This window comes from Oryzias latipes, chromosome 11, assembly GCF_053564925.1.
Source record: "Oryzias latipes strain Hd-rR chromosome 11, Olatipes_Hd-rR_3.1".
NCBI classification, from domain to species: Eukaryota; Metazoa; Chordata; class Actinopteri; order Beloniformes; family Adrianichthyidae; genus Oryzias; species Oryzias latipes.
Genome location: NC_136247.1, coordinates 19,351,237 through 19,376,624, shown reverse-complemented (window position 1 = coordinate 19,376,624; position 25,388 = coordinate 19,351,237). Strand labels below are relative to the sequence as shown.

General features: G+C 37.8%; 1 protein-coding gene across 1 annotated transcript in view; it reads right to left on the bottom strand.

Annotated features, from left to right (window-relative positions):
• Window positions 1–25,388, bottom strand: part of calcr (calcitonin receptor) — a 62,668-nt gene that overhangs the window by 22,141 nt on the left and 15,139 nt on the right. The window contains exons 2-11 of the mRNA XM_023959873.2: window positions 14,959–15,017; window positions 10,347–10,497; window positions 9,982–10,089; window positions 4,152–4,237; window positions 3,929–4,064; window positions 2,661–2,771; window positions 2,463–2,572; window positions 626–791; window positions 438–548; window positions 246–358 (exon numbers count right to left, since the gene is read on the bottom strand). Of these exons, the coding sequence (XP_023815641.1) occupies window positions 246–358; window positions 438–548; window positions 626–791; window positions 2,463–2,572; window positions 2,661–2,771; window positions 3,929–4,064; window positions 4,152–4,237; window positions 9,982–10,089; window positions 10,347–10,497; window positions 14,959–14,994 (1,128 nt within the window). The 5' untranslated portion in view covers window positions 14,995–15,017. The remainder of the gene's footprint in view (window positions 1–245; window positions 359–437; window positions 549–625; window positions 792–2,462; window positions 2,573–2,660; window positions 2,772–3,928; window positions 4,065–4,151; window positions 4,238–9,981; window positions 10,090–10,346; window positions 10,498–14,958; window positions 15,018–25,388) is intronic.

Here is a 25,388-nt window from a genome sequence, read left to right as displayed (position 1 = left end):
TTTTGGCAATTTAGATTCTAATCTTTCTTTTCTATAAATATCCCAGCATTTCTCGCAAATCGATTCCAAAGAATACTCCATCTCTGGGAACTATTTGCCTTGAAAAACTACATTTAATCTGCTCTGACCAAACTCCAAAGGCGAGAGCCCCTGCAGCACAAAAGAAACTATTCTGCTGACTCATCTCATAGAAGCAACCATGCAGCAGATTTAGTATGCTGGAAACTTTTTTCATTATAAATTACCTTCAGCTTCGCCTTAGTGTTTTCATTGCAGAGTGTGTAGTTGGACCAGGTCCTGTTGGTATCCGGGTGGCGAAACCACTGCCCATCCTCCCCGCAGTATTTGGTTGCTTTCTCTGAAATTCGGCCATAAATCTGTTCGCTCAAAATCAGAGGATCTTCAGGGGAGACAGATACTTCAGTTTCGCAGCTTACCCGTTGGGTCAAAGTCATCAAAATAATTAGGGCAGTTCTGGGCAGCGAATGTTCCCGCTGGTGTATCCTCCCAGCACAGCCAGCCATCCCAGTTCCGACTGCAAAACGGGCCTGAGTCAGGGCAGGAAGAATGCAGCTCAGCATTCAGAGAGCAACGAGGAAAAAAGTCCAGAATGACGGACAGGTACCTGATTTGTTATAAGGTGGATCTCGATGCATTTTCTCAAAGCATTTATACTGGTTGTCTAGAATTTTTTTCCGGACTAACTCCTTTTCCTTCTGATTATCCTCAGGAGAAGCAGTTGGTTCGTTGGTGGGCTCCACCTCAGGGTCTCTGGAAAACTGGGCAACTACCTGGATATGATGAAGTCAACAACACAAACACTGATGACTATGAGGCTCAAACGAATCTCTTTATAGCGTCAATCTTAAAGTCTCCAATCATCTTTTGATCTGCTTACACGCTCTCCCACTAGCTTACAGCCCCTCATACCCCCAACATTACTGGTGCAACAAAAATGGCGAGCAATATCAGAGCTATCCAGCTGTAAAGTTTAAAGTCAGATTTCAGCTCAGATGAAGAAAACAAATGGATCTATTTGTCTGTAAATGGATGCATCAGAATGGAGTGGAGCAGGGACCTTGTGGTCCTCCCAGCATACTTTCTATGTCACAAATACGATCTTTTTCTAACATTATATTTTTTGTCTGCTCCTGATTCACAATGATTTGAATAAAGAAATACTCAGAAATGCAATTTTAATCCCAATTTTCTCCATAAATGTTCTCCATCATCAGAAAAATCCCACAAGAACATGTTAAAAGCACAAAATCTCTGCCATCTGTGTTGATCTCAATGCAATGGTTTATGTTGGTATAGGATCAGCTGATTCACATTGATTGCAAGAACGGTCCAAGAATAAGAGTATGTCAAAGGGAGTGTGTTATTTATCATTGACGACATCCTCGATGGTGAAGGGCTAAAGCACTATGCTTCTGTACCTGCAGCTGCCTGGGGATGCCTTGTCAAAGGTTGGAAAGGTTTGTCCCCTTTGTCCAGTGTTAAAGCTGGACTGTTGGGGCAACCGTTTAGACAGAGATCCTCAGAACTCAAAGCAAACAGTTCCAGATCTTTCAAGGGACACAGTGTCATTTCTAACCCAGTTACAGTCCCAACGAGTTTGGGTCCATGCCAAGGCTTGCTGTGGGTGGAACTGGTCCAAAACATCTCTACTAAAAGGCAAAGCCTCACAACCAGGGGTCAAGTTGCAACATAAACACAACTTTATATAAATCACTTTGTTAATATTTTAATTGTAAAATGATTGAAAAAAATATAGGTTCATATCGAGGACAAGAAAAAAAATAGGAGGAAAAAGACAGAGAATTTAAAAAGTGTCAAGTTTTAACTTAGAATGCCAAGAATGCAGTATTACAGTAAAGCGGGATGGTTTTATTCCTCTGCAGGAAGCTTGGAATTATTTTGGAGCTGAACCTGAATAGAGCATGAGAGCAAGACAGAGAAATCTGAGGATTACAAAGTAATACAACAATCATGTTCTTGAACACAAACATGTAAAAGCCCCTCAACAGATCGCACACGTCATTGTTTGAACTGATTCTGGTTCTTAAAGACCTTAAGGCTTTGAGCTGTCATCGGCTGCACATACCCGGGCAAGGGTTACAGTCCAGACACATACTTCACACAGCAAAGAGAGGAAAAACATACCTGCAGATGTTGCAGCAAGGAAGAATAACAGACCCACTTTTTAAGAGTCTTAAGAGGGGTCTAAGAGGGATTTCTGTGGTACAAGTTCATGTTTTTCTGTTCTGTCTGGTATGTCTAACGACGTGACCCCTACAATAACTCTGAAGGAAAAATCAGACTGTGTGCCAAGTTAAGATCGTTCACGAGATAAGAGCGTTCAAGCGTCCAACCCTGCTGCTAGAACTAGATAACTACAACCTGCATGGTCTATCATCCTTCTGATGGACTGTTTTGGCATAAATAATGCAGAACTTTACCCTCAACCTGTCGTTGTTGTCAACACACAGCGTGTAGTTGGTCCAGGTCATATTGCTCTTTGGGTGCCGAAACCACTGTCCATCTTCACCACAATATTTAGCTGCCTTCTCTAGATATCAGGATAAAAAAAAAACATGTCTTAACAAAAGTATAGTTAATATGTATAGTCTTAAAGAACAATGTCTATCAGGACTCACCAGTGGGTTTAAGGTCCGAATAATAATCAGGACAGTTCTGAAATGCATAGACACCAGCTGGGGTGTTGTCCCAACACAACCAGCCGTCCCAGCTACGACTGCAGTGCAGGCCTGCACAAAACAATACAGGTTTATGTGGCATGACACAAAATGAATGAGTTTTCGGACTGTTAGGTCTCATTAAAGCCATGAGCTGTGTTCATCCTGAAAAGGATTTGTGCGTCAGCAGATTCCAGTTTAATTTTAAGTCAATGTACAGATGTGAGCAGAGGTCCGCTTTGCGCCAGTCTGTCAGTAGCGGAGTTTTGGTTTGTGGAGTGATATGGCCATCGTGGTGTGTCAACTGTTAAAAAATTTGAACTTTGGCAAAGAGAAAAGACACCATGGAGTAGAATCTGATAGTTCTAATTCTGAACTTTCTAAAGGTTTTCTTATTTGTATGGAGAAAATGATAAAAAGTTCCTCTAATTTTATTCCTATTTTTATTGACTATTGCCGGACAGGAGCAACACCAGACCTCCCTTGGGTTTTTTTTACCACTGACATCTAAAACTGATGTCTAAAGATGCTCTTCCACCATGTCATTAGATTAATTTCATTTCGGTAAAAAAATACAGAAAATTTCACGTGATTTTGGTTTCCTTTAACACTTCAGCAAAAGATTAGATAGAAGATACTAACTAATTTGGTCGATTGTCGTTGATTTGATGGATTTAATTTGACTTATTGCTTTGTTTCAAGCATTAAAAGTTAAGGAATAAGATAATAAAAAATGACAAAACACATATCAAACCTATTTAAGATATTAAGTCATATATTGATTAGAAAATAAAGAAAATTAACCTGGCGTAAGGGGACAATGACCTCTTTTTGACAGTGTATTTACTCATAATAATAAATACGTGTATTTACAGTTATATAGTCACACACAAAACATTTGATTCAGTAAATGTAATTATTTTTTTCTTACTAAAATGTATTGATATACATCTTCATCTCCTCACCACACTTTATGTATACCCTTTTTTTTGTAAAGCTGGGTTCATTTGTTTTGCTCACATCAGAATTCAGGCTAATTTTCACACCAGTCAAAAGAAGCAAAGTGTGTTGCAGACCAGACTTCCCAGTGTGAAGTCACACAGATTACCATTGCAACAACACATCATCAGTAGGGTAAAACTAACATGTCTCACGACGGTTTCCTGGTGTAGTGCGTTCCTGCGTTGCACGTGTAAACACAAGGTGAGACACCTCATAAGTTTCTGTACCTGACTTGTTATGAGGCGGATCGCTCTTCATTTTCTCAAGGCATGTCTTCTTCTTTTCCAGGATGATCATTTTCGTTCGAACTCCTGCATCCTCAACGCTCTGCTCTTCTGTGGCACCTCTGACAAAAATTCTTTCCTTTGGGAAGACAGCGTTTTGGTTAGTTTATGATGGAAGCTGTCTCGTTTTTCCATTCATTTCAGACAAACACCTAATAAAAAATACCTCCAATTTGTCTTCTAAAGCTGCCTGACAGGTGGAGCCAGTCTGGACCCAGTTACCCCTTTCATTGCAATATCTGGTCACCTTTTCTGTGGTGAAAAAGTAACAGATAAACAGAGCATATCCCCCAAACCTCACTTTCACATCCATGTTATTGTCATGTCAGGGTTTTCAATGTTAACATGTTACCATTGAATAAATAGTTTGATTTGGTTTAATCTTTAGATGGTAGTTACATCATATTCTCAAAATGTCAACCTTAAAACCTCATGCACATGGGATCCATTGCTGAACTTATAAGGACATCACATCATCAACAACTAGAGTAGTATTTTCTGGCAGTTCATCAGCTCCTAAAACTCCCCTCCAACTGTACAACCTTTCATACCCACAGCATCTGCTTTTAAGAAGCCATAGGGGGACTAACTCAGGTATTTCAAGAGCAATTTCTTACAAAAACGTCCTTTCTGCCTCTTGATTTATACTCTCACTCCTCATCCATCTCTCTGCTTCTGCTTCCAGGTCTCCTTTAGCCATTTTTTCTTCTTTTCTCCATCTTCAACCTCTTTCTTAATCAAAATGCATTTCCCCAATCTGACATTACTTGACTCTGGAAAGCTTCAGCCAGACGTCCCTGAATTTTGCCTTTCTCTCACATATATAAAAAAAGTTAAAGTCAATTTAAATTATTAAAACAAAAATTCTGTCTCTATTTTGAATTGTAGAACACAATTTGCTTTTTTTTCCCCCTTGGAGATTATGTATTATTCTTTACTGTTTACGAACTTTGGCGTGAAATCCTCCTCTGGCGTTTAGGAAAACATCTGGGGTTTCTTAGAGAATCTGAGGCCATGCCAGCACTTCAGCTGCACCTTAAGGCACACTAATGCCGGACTGGAACGCAACTCACAACTACAAATGAGGCTTCAGCTTATCCCTTTCAATAAGAGCAAAAATTGCCATGTCATATATTCTCAATGTAATACAAAGCGTTGGTTTATTCAAAGCAGGAAATGAAAATTGATTTGCAATCCACACAGTGGATGTTTGTTTATTACACCTCATATTTTATCCATGCGCTTTGATGCATGTTTTTGTGGTGCGCTGTACATTTTCTACACAGAATTTGGAATGAAATGGATATAATTTATTTTCGCTTACTTTGATCGTTTGCATTTTGACTTGACTCAGTTTTGAATTTGTAACGTAAATAAACCAAACTAAACTAAATGACTGATTCTCCTTTACGTGAGGCTTTTGCTGTCTCTGAGGAAAATTATGATACTTTATGCTAATATTACATTATCATTAATATTATCAGGACAGGCATTTTAGTCTTAAATCTCATTGTCTGAAGCATACAAACAAGTACACACAACAAATAAAAAAAATCACAAACACATTTGTAATATAATTAGTAATATAATATAATTATTAATTATGCCTGGGACAATTAAAACATTATGAAATTGCAGAGGTTTTGTCAAAATTTACAAACTGTTGATGATAAACTTAAAGACCCACTCAATGGAAATTGTTTTTGGTGTTTTTAACATGTTATTGGAGCATTTTCCTCATGTCTTAAGGACATATATAAAGATAATTCATCTTTATATCAAATTAATCTTAAAATTGCATTTGTGACAATATGTCACAAGCCAGAAGCTCCCTTCTATGATGTTCTCCCATGTTGATGCATCCACTTGTAGACGACTAGATCTTCATTTTCCTCATTTGAGCTGTCATCTGGCTCAAAACCTTACAGCTTTATAGCTTCAATGTTGCTTGCCTTTTTTGTTGCACGGACAATGTTAGGTTGGGAGGGTGAGGGGATGTAAGATAGTGTCACCAGATGGATGATGGGAACAGTCCCGCCCACAACTCTGAGGCAAATTTCTAATGAACCACTGCCGCTCTCAAGAAACTGTCCTAGAAAACAACTCAGCTTTTTTTTATACTGGCAAAACCAGCTTAATCATAATTAAAAGACCATTGGTAACACTTTTCAAATGAATCAAAAGATGATCGGAGTGGGACTTTGATTATAATATATAATTAATGAAAATTTTGCTGCAAAGACCTAAACAGTTTTAGAGTATCAGACCACTGTAGATTATTTTATGTAAAAAAAAAACTGTCATTAAATGTTCTTTCATTTACTTGAAAAGAAAATTAGTATTTAATAGAACTAAAATGTATTTATCTCACAGGCAAAAACTCACTCATCATGGCAACTCAAAGAAAAAAAAAAACAAGTGATGGTACAATTACAGCTCAGTAGATATTGGATCAAACAAACTAATAAGTAAATAGATACATAAATGATTGTTCAAATTTTATGCAGATTTTGTCCTGGGCTGGTCATACAGATGAGTTTTGCAGTCTGATGGTGGTGATATTAAAAGACCTGCTGTAGCGCTCGTTTCCACATTGTGGGTGTCTGAGTCTGCCGCTGAAAGAACTTCTTAGTCCTTCAGTCGGCAGCAGTGGGTGAGAGCTGTTGTCCATGATGGATCTGAGCTCGGTCAACATCTTCTCCTCACCCACCTTCTCCACAGAGTCCAGCAAGCAGCCCAGGACAAAGCTGTCCCTCCTGACCAGATTATTCAGTCTCTTCTTGTCCCGGTCTGTGCTGCTCGCTCCCCAGCAGACAACAGTGTAAGAAAAGACAGATGTCTGCACACTACAAAGGACCTCAGTCTCCTTAGGAGATGTAGGCCACTTTGGCCCTTCTTGTACAGGTCATCAGTGTTGTGGGACGAGTCCAGTTTGTTATTGAGGTAAACACACAGGTACTTGAAACTGGCGACCATGTCAATGTCACTTCCCTGGACGTTCACCTGTGTGTGGAGCACCGTTCTTCATCTTCAGAAGTCAATCACCGTCTATTTGGTCTTGCTGGTACTTCAACACAGGTGATTGCTCTCACTCCAGCTCACAAAGTTCACAAAGCAATATTCAGTTCACAAATATTCCTTTGTCAAAGCATTTGTTTTTTAATCAATTTTCAGTACTTTTTGTTGTAATAAATGGTCTTTGTAAAGAAGTCAAGTCTGTTCTTACATAAAAAAGTATGTTTATCTGGTTGAAATGATGCACCATAATTCTAGTTGGTCAAACTGTGTTAGTGCACATAAAACCTGTGTCTAAAAATACGTGCTAAGAAGTCATAAAGTCTAATGTATTGCATAAGAAGTACAAACAAAAGCTCTAGTATAAACCGTAACGATTAAGAACTGTGCTGAGGTGAAACCCTCACTTAACAGGAATTTGACAGCTGGGAAGATAAACCAAACTAACATATTTGAAATCTCTGAAATGGTCCTGACCCCAGGGTTTTCAGACACAGTCGTTGAGGTCTGAATTACAGTCTTCCATGTGTAAAGGTGTGCAGGCACGAACCACTCTTAACATCACATCTCCAGGTAAAAACCGTTACATTGACAAAGTCTGAACTGAACACTCAGCTCCCAAACAAAACTGAAGGACAGAAACAGTTCCTTCATGTATCAGACCAAAGGTCTAACAATGCCGTTTGTCAGACAACCCAAAACATAAGTAACGGATAAACCCGAAGAGATGTCCATTATAAGAAAGTAATGGATGATCTGTTCACGTCTGACGGTTGCTTCTGCAAAGTCCATTCATTTCTAATAGTTGTCTGGCATTATTCTACTTATACCATGGTCACTTACAAAGGAAATGATTATGAAATCATGTGTTAGTACTTCAATCTTGTTTTTATTTTTTTACATTTAAATTGTTCTTCACAAGAAGCCGAATATTAGATACATGGTGGGACACGTTGTCATGGTAACCTGCAGCTTGCTCTGCCCCAACCAGCGGAGAAAAGTGGTATTTACTGTACAGTGATCCCTTGCTATAACGCGGTTTACTTTTCACGGTTTCGCTACTTCACGGATTTGCATCGTGCATTGTGTTCTGCATTCTGATTGGCTAAAAAAGTCACTCCGCTTCTTCTCTACCTGTGCGTCAATAATGTTGCAGTTTAATATGTACAAGTATGTAAATCAGCTTTCCAAATTACGTACATGCAAATCATCTTGCAATTTCAAGTTTCTCTAAAACCCATAGAAAAAGAGCAACACCAACTGTCAATCACTATGTTCTTCTCCCGAACAAACACACACAGCTGCACCGCGGGCTTGAGAAGGAGAAAACACTGCAGCTTCTCAGACTGAAGAGCATTAAAATACACCTGAGCCACTATTTGTCCGTTTGTACTTTGTATTTTTTCATGATCATTTTAAATTTTCTCCCGTTTAATTCAATTACTCTCGGGTCGCGGTGGGCGGGGCTAATCTCCGCGATTCGAAGCCTTCTGTTTACATCGATGATTCAAATTATTATTTGACAGTACAGAAGTTATTTGTTGAAAAAAAACGTTTTTAAAGTACTTTGATTTGTGAAACAAATGCTTGAGCCTGTAAAATGGTTTGTTCTTTCTTTTCTATGTATAACAGAGTATTTAATTGTATAATAATTGTTTTAAAAAAAATAGAGGTTTCTACTTCACGGATTTTGCCTATCACGGGTTCTTTCTGGAACGTAACCCCCGAGAAAAACAAGGGTTTACTGTATACTAAACGTCACTTCTAAGCGCCTATTTTTGTCCAGACGATGAATAAAAATGTTGTTTCAAAGAAACAAAGTCATCAAGTATTTTCCTAGATTGCTTTGATTTAAGACTTATTAAGTCTTACACACCGGGACGACTTTCGCGCGCGATTTTCGCCGACGTTTAACGCCTCGTGACTAAACAAAGGGCACCACTGAGAGTGTGCACACCGACGCGAAAAAACGCCACGCGTCAAAGTGTCAAAAAAAAAAAAACGCCTCGGGTTCGTTTTTTTTTTTTTTTTGACGCGTCGTGTTGAAATCTATTCGACCAATGAGAATGGCGCTTTTGCACACGTGTCTGGAGCTTCTGAAGTCACAGTAAAACACAACTTGGGGGCGCTCAAACACAAAACTGCCTTGCTGAGCACACATACCAGCGAAGAAGATAGACGCCAAGTAGCGTCTACACTGCCGCGAAGAAATAATGACTGACATTCTAAAATATCCCCGAACCAAGCACCACTTGGAGCTACTGGTGCTTGAAATATTCATGTTTTCTTTGTATGATTCTGACAAGCGCGTAAATACTTGCTCTCTTCTTCTGAGTGAAAAGCGACTTTAAGAAGCGTAAAGTTGCGCAGCGCCACCTTGTGTACAGGAGTATTTCTGTTTTATATTAAGCGCCATCTAATGTCAGGGAATGAAGTTGCATGTTCACTCGGCTCATCGTCAGCGAAAATCGCCTGGGTGTGAACACAAAAAACGTGGCGAAAAACGCTGGCGAATAACGCCTGGCGAATATTCGTCCCGGTGTGTACGGGCCTTTTAGATTTAAGATTTTATTTAAGACTGCAGAGTTATAAACAGAGATTCTGCTTTAAATAATGCAAGTTACAAGTTCCTGGTAAGAGTCATACTGGTTCGTAAAAAGTTGCTATAAAATCTAAAAGTTGGATCTGGTAAAATATGTAAACAATCAGAGGCAGACAATTGCAGCTAAAGAGTTGATCCAGTCTGTAAACTTTAAATGTCAGCTAGCTCAACAACAGTAAATACTCAGGGACTGAGACTGAAGAGGGCCACATCTTAAGCAAACTTTCTCCTCTGGTCTCACACACACAGATACAAGTTTGAATCATTTCCCAGAGATGGAAAAGAAAAAACAACGAGTTATCCAAAAACCAATCTCCTGCAGCTCTTAGTTCAGCCAGCTGGTTGTTCTACTCTAATGAAAAGTGCAAAACTGTCTTACCAGTTGCATTCAGGTCAGTGTGATCTGGACAGTTTTGTGTAATAGCCGTCCCAGCTGGTGTCTCATCCCAGCACAGCAAACCATCCCACATATGAGCACAGAAGATACCTCGAGAGAGAAAAAAAAGAGGAATGTTTAACGACTATAATTAGCAACCCACTTCATCTGTGTCTTCAGACGTGTGTTGCCTGAAGAAAATCATTTCTACAGTGACAGCGTCTACCCAAAAAAACCCTCTCAGGTCACATGTTCTTGGAAAATGGTTGGAAGTTCTACCACTGTCAGCAGCTCGTGACAATATTGCTGTGTTTCCACACTTGGGACACTCCCTTAGAGGTTTGATTCAGCCCCCATAAGCATCTCACCAGTTTGGTTTTCTGGGTGGTTTTTCTTGGACAGCTCGAGACATTTGTAACGACCACGGCTCAGCGCCTTCTCACTATGTCCCCTGATAGTGCTCACTTCAGGACTGAGTGATGGGCCTGACATTGGCTCGGTGCCTGCCTCCACCCTGTGCTGTAGAGAAGAAAAGAGGGCATCAGAGTCGAGAGAAGAAGGAAAAAAAACGCGCTCATCTCATGCTCAACTTGGCAAATATGCTTGCGCATTAATGAGTGCAGATTAGAGGATCACAGCTCATCTGGTTGGTCATAATGTAGGACTTCATAGCCATTTCATTATGTCTGTGGTAATATGAGCATAAAATGTCTGAATTTTTTATGCCCTAAAGTGCATCTTCTTTGTGCGAGAAGGTTTTAGATCTTCAAAGCTGATCTGCTCATGATTTTACTCGCCTTTTAGATGCAAGTCATCCTCCATGCAAATACCTCATTAAAGTGAGTAGGAGATTTGGTTTTCTGCAAATGAATCTTATCTAAGCTCTATTGTTTGTATTTGGATAAAGCATTTAAATGAAAGACTGCTGCGTGAAATACTAATTCTGATCATGCTGCTCAGTGAAGGATGAGGATAAATAAGCATATTGTGGTGTTTAGCACTTTCAGTAAGATTTAATAAATCATTTAAGACATTTTAAGTAATTTCTAACCAAATTGTGTCCACAAGCCTCATCAGAATTGCAGGGAAATCCACATTTTCTTGCCTCTTTGCATCAACCCAAGTAAATCTTACCTGTTTTATTACAGTGTGGGACAGACAAAACACAAAGCACGACTTTAGCCTGAATGCTGATGTCCCATGTAGCAGTTTAGCAGCCGTACATATGATGTCACTCCAAGCATCGAAGTAAATGACGTCATACATACGACCACCAGGCCACCACCAAGATCAACATGTGAGCTGGAGGGAAAGAAAGTCGCTTTTCCTCTGAGCTTGTGGAGCCGAAGCCTCCTCCTCGTGTATCTCATGCACTAATTCTTCTTGATTTTACATGACAGGGTCAAGCAGCGATGCAGACACAGAAACACAAGACAGAGAAGCATGCTGCATGTGTAGCAGGCATAAACATTTGTCTGGAAAGCCACAGAGTGATTGAATGCAGAACTGCAACAGGAAGAACAGTGATTAGGAGAAAAAAGTAATAAAAATTCATTTTTTATTATTTCTTTTTATTCTGTTCTTCTGTTTTGCATTGTATGTGTGAATGTGTGTGTGACTGGATGAATGGGTATGTGACTGTAAAGCACTTTAGGCCTTGTAGGTAGAAAAAGCGCTATTTAAGTATACGCCATTTACCATTTGACAGATGATAGAAAAAGAAAAAAAATGAGACACGTCTTTATCTTGGAATTCAATTTTTGAAGTCTAATAACAACAGAAAGCCCCAATAACAAGATGACAGCTTGTTCTAACAAACCTGCTCAGGGTTCCACAACTCTTAAAAGGAGGCATTGACCTTAAAGCATTTAGAAACAACATGAGCTCAGCCAGAACATGGAAAACTGTGTACAGTCACAACATGGGGTCATCAACCGCTGCGGTGCATGGTGTGCATGGTGTGCACGCTGAACTGTAACATCACAACCACTTCTGTCAATTTGTGAAGGAAAGATCTCCCGATAGTCTGACTCTTACATATTGCTGCATTGATGTAACTTCCTTACAGACTGAAAATGTCATCTTGTGTTTTTTTGCTAGAAACATTTGCTATTGCCCTTTGCGCAATAAATCAACCAGAACATTCTGAGACGTCTGTGTCTGGACCAACCGAGCAGCTGGTCGGCGATGCTGCAGGTGCGACCAAAAGGTAAAAGTTGCCCACACTGTGCTGAGAGCGTACTCCTCATTTGTGCTGATGCAAAGAAAGCAACGCAAAGCCAAATCAAGCTCATGAGATTTTACCCACCCTCAGTCCAGTTGCTTTCCAAGTCTGTTTAAATTGTGACAAAAGCAGTTTATTCCAAATCAAGCTAAGTTGTTGAAACTGGAAAAATAATGCAAAACATTTCCCGAACAAGGAGCCAAAAAGCTGCACAAACATGATCCCCGGTCTTAATCATCCTCATGAGGACAGTTTGTATTTGGCGGACAGACGGCTGGAAAACGAATTTGGCGGCTGTTGGGAGCACATTTCTTTGACTGCATGGTGCCAATTGTGAAGTTTGGTGGAGGTTGGATTATGGTACGGGCTGTTGTCAGGGCAAAAAATTGACTGTTTCTGTTGAACACTTTTAACACCAGAGCTTGAGCTCAAGATTTGACATTCTTTTGACAACTGTAACCCCTTAACACAATTAACATATTTTCGGTAAATTGTAGAGGAGAAAAGCAGCTTTGTATGGTGGCCGACAGGGATCACACTACATACAAAAGAAACAACGCAACGGCATTACCCGAAGCACAACGACATAACCGCAGCAACAGCATAAACAGCAGCACCAGAGCTTGAGCTCTGAGCTCCTTATTTTACATATAAAACTCCACTTTACCGACACCGAACCCCACAAAGCCGGCTCCACTGACAATAATCTGATTTTGAGTCGCCAAAAGGTTCAGAATCTCTTTGTTTTTTAAACCTATTTGGAAACAAAGCTTCACAAAAGGCTCCACATATTTCATCTTCAAGCTAGGCTTAGATAAACTGAAAACTTTGGTGTTTTTTCCTCGTTAATCTATGACCTTTTTCTCGTAAATTTACGAGATTTTAAGTTATAAATTTATGAGATAAAAACTTTTAAATTTAACACTTAAAAGAGCGTTAGATGCAGATGTCATTATGTGGAGAGCTGGGTAAATTTATGTTTTTAGAGTTTTGACAAATATTTCAAAGACTTCTCTCCATCTAACTCTACTGACTGACACAAAATCTTGACCTAAGCTTCACTGAACACCTTTGGAGATACCTGGAATGGAAACTGTGAGGGAGGTCTTTTTATCACACATTGGTACTTGACCATCCTAAATGCTCTGCAGACTAAATGAAGAGAATATTTCCTCAGAAACACTTCATCATCCATTGAAATCTTAGTAAAAATGAAGGCAGTTCAGGCTCCAAAGTGTTTAACTCTTAACTGAAGCACATTTTGACTTTTATTGTCCATGCACCTATGCAACACACTCATGCCTGAGCAACAGAAAACTAAATCAGCATCTAGACTAACACCAATTTAAAAACTATTTTTAAAATTAAAACAAAATGTGCTTCTTTACTGACTGATCTACCAGTGGGGTAAGCATTTTTTACTTATTTCTAAGGGGCTTGTTTTTGCAGTGTAGCCTTTAGGGAGCCTCTCTGCAGACACCTGCAACGTTTTCCAGCGGCCTGACTTGATGCATGGGCTCAGCTTTAAGTCTGGATCCATACATTAAATGGGATTTAAAAACAATCAGTCTTCCGGCGATGCGAGTAATGGCGAAATTAATCCACATTCATGCAGGATCAATGATCATAGCCCCTACACTGGTTATTTTCTTGTCAGATGATAAAGAACAAAAACCTTTTTTGCAAACATGATAATCATTTTTAGTTATTTTTTTGTCATTAATCCTGCTGCTCGTGGTGTTAGGATACAAATTTCTCATTTTGACTTCTACAATTTTGACGCTAATGGTAGCCCTTCTTACGGTGGCCCTGAAGTGCAAATCACATGAACAAATCACTCAACGCAAAAACATATTAAAGATCACAACGACAATTAAAAAAGCAGAACAAATACTGAAAAAACATTACATTTAAAAATCAAAGCAAAATTCCAGAAACCAAGACATAATTTAAAAAAAAATTAAACAAAATAAATATGGAACGTTTTAGAAAGCAAAATTTTTTTCCAGAAAACAAAATGAAATATTAAAAAACTAAACAATAAGAAACCAGAAAAGGCTGGTTTTGTGGGATACCAATGATTGTATCATGTTTGATTTTTAATAAATGTATTTTTTGGTTTTCTGTAAAAAAAAAAAAAAAAACATTTCAGAAAACATACATTTCCTAAATTTACCCATAAATTTCTGGTTTCATTTTTTTCACATTTCATTTTGATTTCTGAAATCGCTTTACTTTTATTTTATTTAGTTTTTTTGGAATTGTGTTGTGGTTTGTGGAATTTTGTTTTGATTTCTAAAATGTAATGTGTCTTTTATTATTTGTTTTGCATTTTTAAAATTGTCATTGTGATCTTTACTATGTTTTTGTGTTGAGTGATTTGTTGGCGTGATTTGCACTTCAGGGCCACCGTATTTCTCAACTGCAAACGATTTACGATGCAAACCACATGCATTATTGAACCAACTAAAACAGCGCAGCATTGAGAACACCGTCTTTGTTAAAATCCATGTGGCAAAGACAGACGTGAACACCTGGATCATTTATCTCTCTGATTATTCCAAGAAGCACGTCTAATTAAAAAATAAACAAGCAGAGAAAAGCAATTAAAGATTGACATTCTTGATGACAAATATGGATCACATACTACACGTTTATTAAGTTCGCACTGAATCGAATGTACACGCTTTATAAAGTGAGGACTTTCAGAACTTTATCTTGCAGTACAGTCTGTAAATTAAAAAGTGAGAGCTTACCAGCAGAAGTAACAAAATGATCCAAGCTGGCCTCATGTTTTCCACTCAACGGGAAATCTCTGGAGAAACACAAAGTAGAAGAAACGCGTTAAGCCCATCAGGAAAAATAAATTGTGTACCATGAATGTGACTGACTGAACAAACATTTGAGCGTTTCAGTTCAGGATTACAGTTTCTCTGGAGAAAAGTAATCATTCATCTAAAATGCAAAACACCGCAGCATTTGAGCTTCAGCTTGTGACACTTTGATGAGACAGAAAACCAAAACAATGGAGTTAAAATGGAAAGTTTTATGAAAAAGGCGGCAGACAGAAACTGTTGGAGTGATATTTAATCAACTAGTGCTGAAGGTCTATCTCTCCACGTTACCAAGGAGAAATGAGCTGTTAATATACCTAAGAACTCTAGCTTCTGGGTACCCTTTATTATTATTATTATTATTATTATTATTATTATTATTATTATTATTATTATTATTATTATTATTATATTTTATTTCCCTTCATTCTGGCCTGGTCTCAACCGTCATTAATGCATGAAGAACCCAATCATTAAACCAACCAGCTCAGCTCAACCCAACATTAAGCAATCAAAAAACCAACATCTCTGCAAACACAACAATATACTGCTTTAACATTCACTTTAACCAGCGTGGAATTTTTGACTGTAAGTAGATTTATGAGCCTGGATTCTTCTGTAGGTCCAGCATGCTGATAGGCTCTGTGAAAGTCATGGCGATAAACACTACTGCTTTGAAAACAACAACAAAAAGTGCAATTCAGAGCAACCGGGTAAGAGAAGAGTAAAGCATAAAAGACCCCTGCATGACTTTTGGGAGGACAAAAACTTTTTTTTTTTTAAAAAGCACGTTTAGTTCAGTGAATAAAATCATTTAAGGTACTTTAATATTCAGTTAATCACCTCTGGGTGAGCTTTTGACCATGTGACTTTGTATAAAAGGAATAATGAGCATGCCAGATACAAAACTAAGTAGGGCTTTTCAAAGTAATCTTAGTGAAACACATTAATGATAATGACTTCTTAACACTAAAATATACAGTAGAAGTCCATATCATGAGGTTGAAACACATTATGTATTATAATTGTATGCAGCTGGCACAAAAAGTGTGGCCATTCTTGGTAGATACGTTTGTGTGTCTATTTCTGAAACTAAAAAATGGTAAACCTGCGCAAGAAAGGCTTTTGTTCTCAATCTGCAAAAATAAAACTATGTTTATGTGAAAAATCTAATCGTCCACTGCTAATTGATCACAGGCTACCCTTTCAGCAAAGCAAATCTCTGGACACAGCAAGAACACTTTGTCAAACAATCCAATTAAGATAGACTTTTTCATGTTTCTCTAATTATCTCTGGTTTTTTATCCTAATCTCTAATAATGGATTACCTGGCATGTACTATGTGTGTTTTTCAAGCATTAACACACAATCTAAAATGTATCGACTTTATTTAGACTGCTAATATGTTGTCCTGTTCTGCTGCTCATCCACACTTTCTGGCATTCCCCTCCACTTTTCCCAGCCTTTCCTTCGTCCTTCAGCAGCAGAAGACATGACCATCTGTCTCTCCTTTTCTTATCTTAATATCTTCATTGGTGTGGAAACACAACCGATTGAGTTCTGATAAAGGATGGAGGATGTGGCAGGTCTTTGTGAAGCTTACAAATCTGAAAAGTTCTGTCTCAAGCTACATTAATATTACATGATTCAAATAAATGGTTCAGTAAATGGACAGGAGCAAATTTATGACAAAAAATATTTTAAAAAGCTAATTAAAGATTAGAGTGTCTTTATTGATTTACAACTGTTACTGTGTGATATTTATAATTTCTCTTGAAAAAAATAAATTTTCCCCAACATTTAAGCCTATTTATAGTTTATTGCAGCCTTCAGATGTGCTTTCTCACATCGGGTGGGCTGGCTGTACATTTTGAAACTCTCTGAGCTTTTCTATTCTCAAATCACGCCACACCGCTCAAATTGTGCTGCTGCCAGACCGCGCCCACTGCTCTGCCTTGCCGATCGCTTTCGGTGTGCCAGTTAATGGACTCTTTTCTATAAGGTCAGTAGTAACCCTTGTGCTATCCTAGGCACTTTGACATTGGGAGTTGGGTCATCTAGACCCACTAGACAGTGCTCTGAACCTTTTTTCTTCAATGATGTGTGATCTTCACTGGTGTCCATGGATTACATGAAATCTTTCCACCTTTATCCACCTTTGTCATGGTAGGGAGAACAGGTCAATGTAAGGGTGGGGTCATCTAAGATAGCACAAGGGTTAAAAGATAATTGTGAACTGACAAGTGTTAAGTAAATGTGCAATATTTGAAACCAAAACAGGAAAATACATGATTAAATGATTCAATAAACATTTTTTATTACAAAAAACAAAAAGGTTAGGTTTTAACAGTCCTGCTTTTCTATAAGCTTTATTTTTCTCCACAACCAATTTCCCCTTTTCTCTGTGTTCTAGCTTCATCTCTGGTCTATTTTTACTGACAAATCTCTTTTATTCCTTTAATCTGTTTTTCTTTCACTCTTTTCCTATATCTTTCTCATCCACTCCTTCCTGTTCTCAGTTCATACCCCCTTGTAGATGCACTCCCTTTCTTTCTCCCCAGCCTCCCCTGTAAAAGTGCTTCCTTCCTTCCTGTTCCATTTCCCTCCATTTTCAGTGCTTTTTTTAAAGCTTTTTGTCTGATTTTCAGGTCAGATCCAAATAATTCATCAAATAGAGAATCATTTCATGCATTTTACAGCTTATCACCGTGGTAACAAATATAGATACCGGTATATTTTACCTATGTATTCCACGTGAAGAATTTCCTTTTATGGACAAAAAGATCCTCTTGCTTTTATTGAAATTTAGATTTTTTTTGTTCTTTCAAACAAAATGTTGTGTAATAGGTAAAGTAATCATAATGAGGGATTTAATTTTTAATCAGAACTAAGATTTTTTTGATATAATTTTAAATGCAGCACATCCAGAAAGCATTTCTCTTTATTTGACTTTAAATATGTAAGAAAGCCAACCAAGAGTCCAGCTGAGATTTAAAAAAAGAGATTTATGATCATGAGAGAAAACAAGATGTAAAATTTTGACCTCAGTTTATGATTATCACAAAAAAAAACATATATGGGAAAAGCTTCATTAACTGCAGAATTTGCAACCGCAGACACGACTTCAGTGCAGTTGAGACGCTTTTTCCAGTACCCTAACAAAGTAGAGCAGCAAAGTATTTGTCAGTCACAGATTCTGCAAATCATCCCACTTAAAGATGAGTTTGGTCTGTAGTGTTTGTCACAGTAACACTAACTATGAGAGACAGAATCACACTGAGGAGTCTTTAAATTATGTTAATAGTACAGAAAATACTGTTAGTATTTGGTCAACAACAAAAAACAATTGTAATACGTTTTAATGCAACCCTGGTTGTCAACGACAGAGGTCAAACATTTTCAGGAGATCACCATCAGGTCCATATACACTGTGGCTGCTATTTTGGTCCATTCTTCCATGCAGATCTTCTCAAGAGCTGTGATGTTTTGGGGCTGTTGCTGGACAACACAGCCTTTTATCTCCCTCCACAGATTCTCATTCCAGAACCATGAAATGCTTTTTCATGCACTTCATTGTGTTTGGGATCATGGATATGGTGAAAGATCCAGCCATGGTTCACCCTCAGTGTTCTCACCGAATGGAAGGAGGTTTTACCCCAATATCTCAACATGTATTTCCCCATCATCCTTTCCCTAATAAAGAACAGCCGTCCTGTCACAGTGAGATTAAAGTGTTCTTGGGATCCAGCTCAGGATTCTTCCTCCTCCAAACATGTCAAGTGGTGATTATACCAAAGAGTTTCATTTTGGTCTCATCTGATCATATGACATTCTAGGTGGGCCTGACCCGCGCGGACATGTGCTGGTTTTAGAAGGGGGATCTTTGGACTGCAGAATTTTAATCCATGATGATGTCATACAGTATAGTAATTTTTGTTACTGTAGTCCCGGCTCTCTTTGGGTCATTAGTAGCTCTCCTGTGTGGTTCTGGGCTGTTCATTCACCGCTGTTAAGATCATTCATTCCCCACCAGGTGAGATGCATTGAGCACCAGGTGGAGGGAATTGTCAGTGATCTTGTATTTTTTTCCATTTTCTAATAATTACTCCGACAGTTTATTTTTTTCTCACCAACCTGCTTGGTTATTGTAGATTGTTGCATTCCAGTCTTGCTCAGGTCTACAACTCTGTCCCTGGTGTCCTTTGAGAGCTCTTTGGTCTTGCTCATTGGGGAGTGGTTGCCGTCTGACTGTTTAAGAGTGTAGACTGGTATCTTTTATGCAAATCCATCCATCCATCCATCCATCCATCCATCCATCCATCCATCCATCCATCCATCCATCCATCCGGGTTCACCCTAGACAGGTCCCCATCCTGTCGCAGGGCGTCAGGTGACCAGTGGGGGATAAAAGGGCTTTTGTAAGCAGAAGAACCAAGTCTTTGAGGGACAGAATTATTTTTGCTTGTAGGAGCTAAATACTTGTTTTCTGCTACATTATACAAATAAATTCTTTATAAATCATAAAATGTGATTCTCTGGACTTTTTTTTGCATTCTGTCTCTCCCAGTTAAAGTTCTTGTATGATGGAAATCACAGACCTTTCATCCTTTTAAGAGCAGCAACTTGCAGAATCTGTGACTGAAAAAAAACTTTTTTGCCCCCCTGTAACTGTAAATCTATTAGATTGGTGAATTAATTGCTAAACTAAACTAATTGGACCTTCTTTTTTCAGTGACATATTTCAAGAGTTCAGCTATGTCAGTTAGGGTCAACACTGCACACTGCTAAAATTTACTTATCAAGACAGAAGAACATTCATAGTTTACCTAATCTGAATGCATTATCTGTTATGTTAGTGGAACTTGCTCGTTATTTTCCACATAAGTAGCAAGAACGTGGTTAGTTTTGATTAAGCGAGTAAACACTGTGGGGTGTAATGATCCAGCTGTTCAAAATGAGCCTTCCCTAATAAGCAGACTCCCAGGCCCAATGTAAACAGTTGATTTATACCTGATCTCTAATGCTATGACATCCTACACCCTTCCCCTGCAAGGCGAGGGAGAAATGGAATGAGCACAGGGGGAGAAATAAGGAATTATCTACACATATTAATAGGGGAGCGCTGAGAGCAATTTACCTGCTTTTAACTGTCTTCCCAAGGTTTCAGTTGCACAAGCTAACCCATTGTTCATTTTGACATAGTTTCCCTTTATTTTATTTGACATCTATTTGGCACATAAGTCAAAGGGCTAACGGTTTAATGGATGGGACAGAACAGGAACCTGGGAAGAGTGAGTCACTGGGTTCATCTGAGCACAAATGTTTCCGGTGAAACCAAAACCAACCAACAAATGTAATCTTAAATCTAAGAGCAAACAGAAAAATGTATTGCTTAGTGCTTAATATCTTACTTTTGTAAACCAATTTTAAAAATGAAAAAATTGTAATAAACAGACACAGATGGGTCCCTGTTTTTTTTCTTTTTTCTTTTAACCTTATTATATTATTAACAAACCACCTCTGTGAAGTGGCTTCAACAATCAAGTTAAAATATCGTAAAAAGTATTGACTGTAGGTGTGTTGTGTACATGTTGACATGTTTATATGTGGAGATTTTTGGAGCCAACAGGTATGTTTGTAACATTTGAGTGTGTGTATATGTGTGTGGACAGGCCCCGCCCCTTTTAGACCAACACTTACACCTGACAGTAATGATTATACACTTCCCGCAACTTGTTGCTTATTGCTTTATGATTCTACCCTTACCCCGCCCCTCTCTAACATCCCTCTCACTTTCTCCCTCCACTTCTTTTTTCCATCTAGTTCAACAAAAACGGTTACAAATATGATCAATATAAAAATAAGTAAAGTTTAGCCTACAGTAAATTACAAAAGGTGGTTTATACAAATATGCACTTCGTGTGTCAGAAGATTCCTAACCCCCCGTTTTAAAAGCAAAATATGTCCAACACAAGTGTCCTTCAGCTCTTTTTTAAACTCTTCAAGTTTAAAAAAAATATTCACAAATTCATTAATTGACAAACAACAATTGTCATAGCAGATGTCAACAGGATGTGCTTGTTGGTGTGCTATCCGCACATATGCCAATCTGACAAATTTTCACTTTCAGGTAACCAACTCACACTACCTGAATGAAGTGCCTGTGTAAAAACATAATTCTCATTCTTTAGTAATTACAGCAAAATTACATTTTTCTATTTCTATAATTGCTTCAAGACCTAAAATTGTTTATTTTCTAAATGAACTATTTTTTTTAAAGAAATGTCCACCTTTCATAACAAAGTAGCAAATCTACCAGTGAAGTCAACGTATTTAATAAAAGTGATAAACAGATATTAAACATTTTAAGTCATGCAAACATTGATGCAAACAAAGAAACAACCGTGCCATGAAGATTGCTTTGGCTGATTTACAGAGAGGAGATTAATTCCCACTAATGGCATTACATCTCAAGAGCTCATGCCCTCATGGAGCTTGCTCAAAGGCCAGGTTTTACATCACGTTCTGGTTTTCTGGGGAAGAACTGCGTTACAATCTACCTGCACTACACATCAATAAAGCTGTCAAGATTTCCAATAATAACAGAGGCCACTCAGATTTCTTTATTGAGTTTCCAAGTGGTTATGTAATCTGTTGAATAACACCGTCTTCTACTGATTCTGACAAGCAAAAAAGTGTGTAATGAATGCAAGCTTTGTTCTCCCAAATGAGGATGCAGCTCCGCTGCAATGAGCATCTTCCTTTTTTTTTTTTTAGATTTGTTTGCTTGTCATTTTATCAGTTTGTCCGCAGCAGCACGAACAGCTTTGGGTGATTGTGCACATCTGCCACTGAAGGGAAGGGTTTTTCGAAGGGATCAGGGACCTTTTCATTAGCCAAACTTTCCTTTCTGTACCCTTTTCATTTCCTCTCGATTTTCCATAGCACATATATCTCACACTTCATCCTAGTCGATGACATTTGTTTGTCTCATTTTCCAAACTGCTGAGGACAGATGGTGAAACCCGAACAGCGAGTTCAGTGTAACAGAAAAGGACAAATTCATCTCATCTGGGGTACCTTTGGTTACAGGGAAACATTGAAGAATTCCTTCAGGACAAATACTAGTAAAAGCAAAAAGAACGTAAAATGAAACTGTGTCCATGAATTGCTATTACAACCTGCTGATGGTCGTATTACACAGAGCCGAGAAATGAAAAAAAAAAAAAAAAAGAATAATGTGATCAGCTACTGGATGTGGTTGGCTGAACATTAATCCTAACTTGGTTTCTAACCCTGACATTCAATTTTTTCTTCCTGCCAAAGAAAAACAGTCTTGTAGTTGTACCCATTGCTCCATAGCCGCGCACATTTTCACAGAAATGTACTTAGAAACAAAAGCAGCAAAGGCTGCAACATTAGTCTTAAGTTAGTTGTTAATGCCTAGTTCCCAGCGGAGCGTACTCCACTGAAATAAACAGAAATGTAATCTAAAGTTTCAACAACGTTTTCATCAATGTTCAGCTTTGTTCAGGGGCTGCTGTTATTAAGTCAGTGTCGTTTATTGGTTTCCAAAAGTGTAAATGTACTCATTGGGTTGTCAATATAAGTAATATTTACATATGTTAGTCCAGACCACGGGTGCTCATAACGTCGACCAGTCGACAGCGAAGGATGTGCTGGTAAATCGCGGGTCATCAAAGATGAATAACATTTTTATATGTTATTCATATATATATATATATATTCATTATATATATATATATATATATATAATGAATATATATATATATATATATATATATATATATATATATATATATATATATATATATATATATATATATATATATATATATATATATATATATATATATATATATATATATATATATATTTATTTTTTTTACAAAAAATCTGTGCGTCCTTAATCAGAAGCCAGTCTGATCAAGGACACTACTGAAAAAAAATCTGCGAATACGTGAAACGGCGAATAATAAAAAGCGGGGGAACACTGTACACAAATCATATATTAAAAGATTAATATATGAATATAAATAATATAAAAGATAAAAGATTGAGGTTTGAACCAATCATGGGGAAAGTGAGTTCTTGCATCACAAGTCAATGATAAGAAGCAGTAATGGTTTGTGTGTTGTTTTTTTAAGTTTGGTTTGTTTGAGTTCAAGTCTGTTCAGTTTATTTGCCACTAAACTTATCACCTGATATGTCAGCATCTCTTGTTCTTTAGACTATTTGGCCAAAATTTTTGTTTTGTTCTTTAATTCCTGTGTCAGACTTCTGCATGTGCATCTTCTTTCAAAAGTCCTGACACTACAGCCTTGTTTCCACTAATCAGTCCGGTCCGACCGACTTTAGAATGGTCCAGGCAATTCAGGTAAGTGTTTCTACTCAAAGATGGACCGTCTTGGTGCATGTGGAGGTCATCTCATTCTTTTGCGTTTGGCTTTGGTATTTGGTATATACAAAGCATTTAATGTTGTTTGAGAGCAGCTTGCAGGCGGACAAGAGAAATACAGCCGCTTTTCTGGGTGCTTTCTTTTGTCGCAATGACCTTCAGCCAATCAACGGGTTTCAACAGTAGCTCCGCCTTAACCTGTCTGTTCCATTTTTCTGTGGACCAACGTGGATACAAGAATGGAACGATTCAGTCCGGCTTGATGGATTCATTTCTACTTTGGTAACACTAGAATAAAATACCCGACTGGTCTTGACCGGACCGTACTGCTCAGTGGAAACAGGGCTTACATGTACTGCACATATGTCAAACTCAACCCCAAATGTGGCCCTCCATGCCATTTTATGTGGCCCCCGAGAGCATAAAAGTTTTTGATTTCTTAAAATAAAAAATAAAAATTGGTGTGTATTTATTAATATCTTGGGGGAATCTACCTTGAAATATCGGATTGGGCAACTATACATTAGGACTTAAAGACTGTCCATATAATCTAACCTGACAGAATCTCATTTAAAAGGATTTATGCTAGAGTAACAAGCAAACATGTTTTCTATGCAACTGTAATTGTCACATTAAAAAGTTATAATAAATAAATAATGAGTTCTTTAACATTAAGGAGTAAGTACATTTATTTTTCATTACATTTAGCTACATGTATAAGTTATATCTGGCCCTTTGAGGACAGCCGCTATACTGATGTGGCCCTCGGTGGAAATGAGTTTGACACCCCTGATGTACTGACTTGTAATGGACCAGAGCAAGACTATTTTACTTTGTTTTTTTGAGCAATTCTGACATAAACGTCACATTTCCAAGCCTTGAGCACTAGTGTCACATTTAGGCAAGGCAAGGCAAGGCAAGTTTATTTGTATAGCACAATTCGTACACAGAGTAATTCAAGGTGCTTCACAAAACAGAAAAATGCATTAAAATCACAATACATCATAGAAATAATCAACATAAAATTTACTTTAAAAGAAAAGGAAAAAAAAAAAAAAAAAAAAAAAAAAAGATTTTAAAAGAAAGGAAGGAAAGAAAGGTGCAGATAGGACCTTTCAGTCATATACACGGCTAAACAGAAATGTTTTAAGTCTAGATTTGAACATGAACACAGAAGAGGCCTGTCTTACGACTTCAGGGAGGCTGTTCCAGATTTTAGCTGCAGAATATTGAAACGCTGAATCCCCTTGTTTAGTTCTGACTCTGGGAATCAACTTTAGGCACTTATACCCCTACAGAAAATTTAAGAGTAAAAATCTATAGCTAAAACATTTATGGCTGAGTTTCCTTACAAAAGATGATTGAAAAAAAGTAAAATATCCTGTTTTTATTAATAGAGCCATAAAAAATAACCTTTAGTGGGTTTTATGCTGTTATACTGGAACAAACATCCATGTAGCAGCTGTGATTACCACATCGAGGATGAAACAAAGATTTCAGCTCAGCTTTGATTCACAATGCTGTTATTTCCGGCCATGAAAGATTCATGGAAATTAAAATGTCCATGGCCTCATTCCTATTGCTTTGAATGAAGTGAAAAAAAATAAAAATGTCAGGAAATGTCAAGTATGTTCTTTAAACACACACACACAAAGCATCTAAAATGCCTCAGCTTAAGTGTCACAATTATAATAACCTAGGATTGCTCTGTTGGCAATTGTGCTGTGTCATATAGTGGATATATTTGTATTTATCCTCACTAATTTGCAATAAGTTGTATGGGGAGCCAAAAGATTTTAAAACACTGAAACCAAAACAAATCACATGAACAACAACATCCAAAAGATGAAGAAGGAACTATTGTACATCAGTCACACATGCACACAAGTTATTTTTAGCTTAAGATAAATGTTCAGCTGGAGATCAGAGAGGT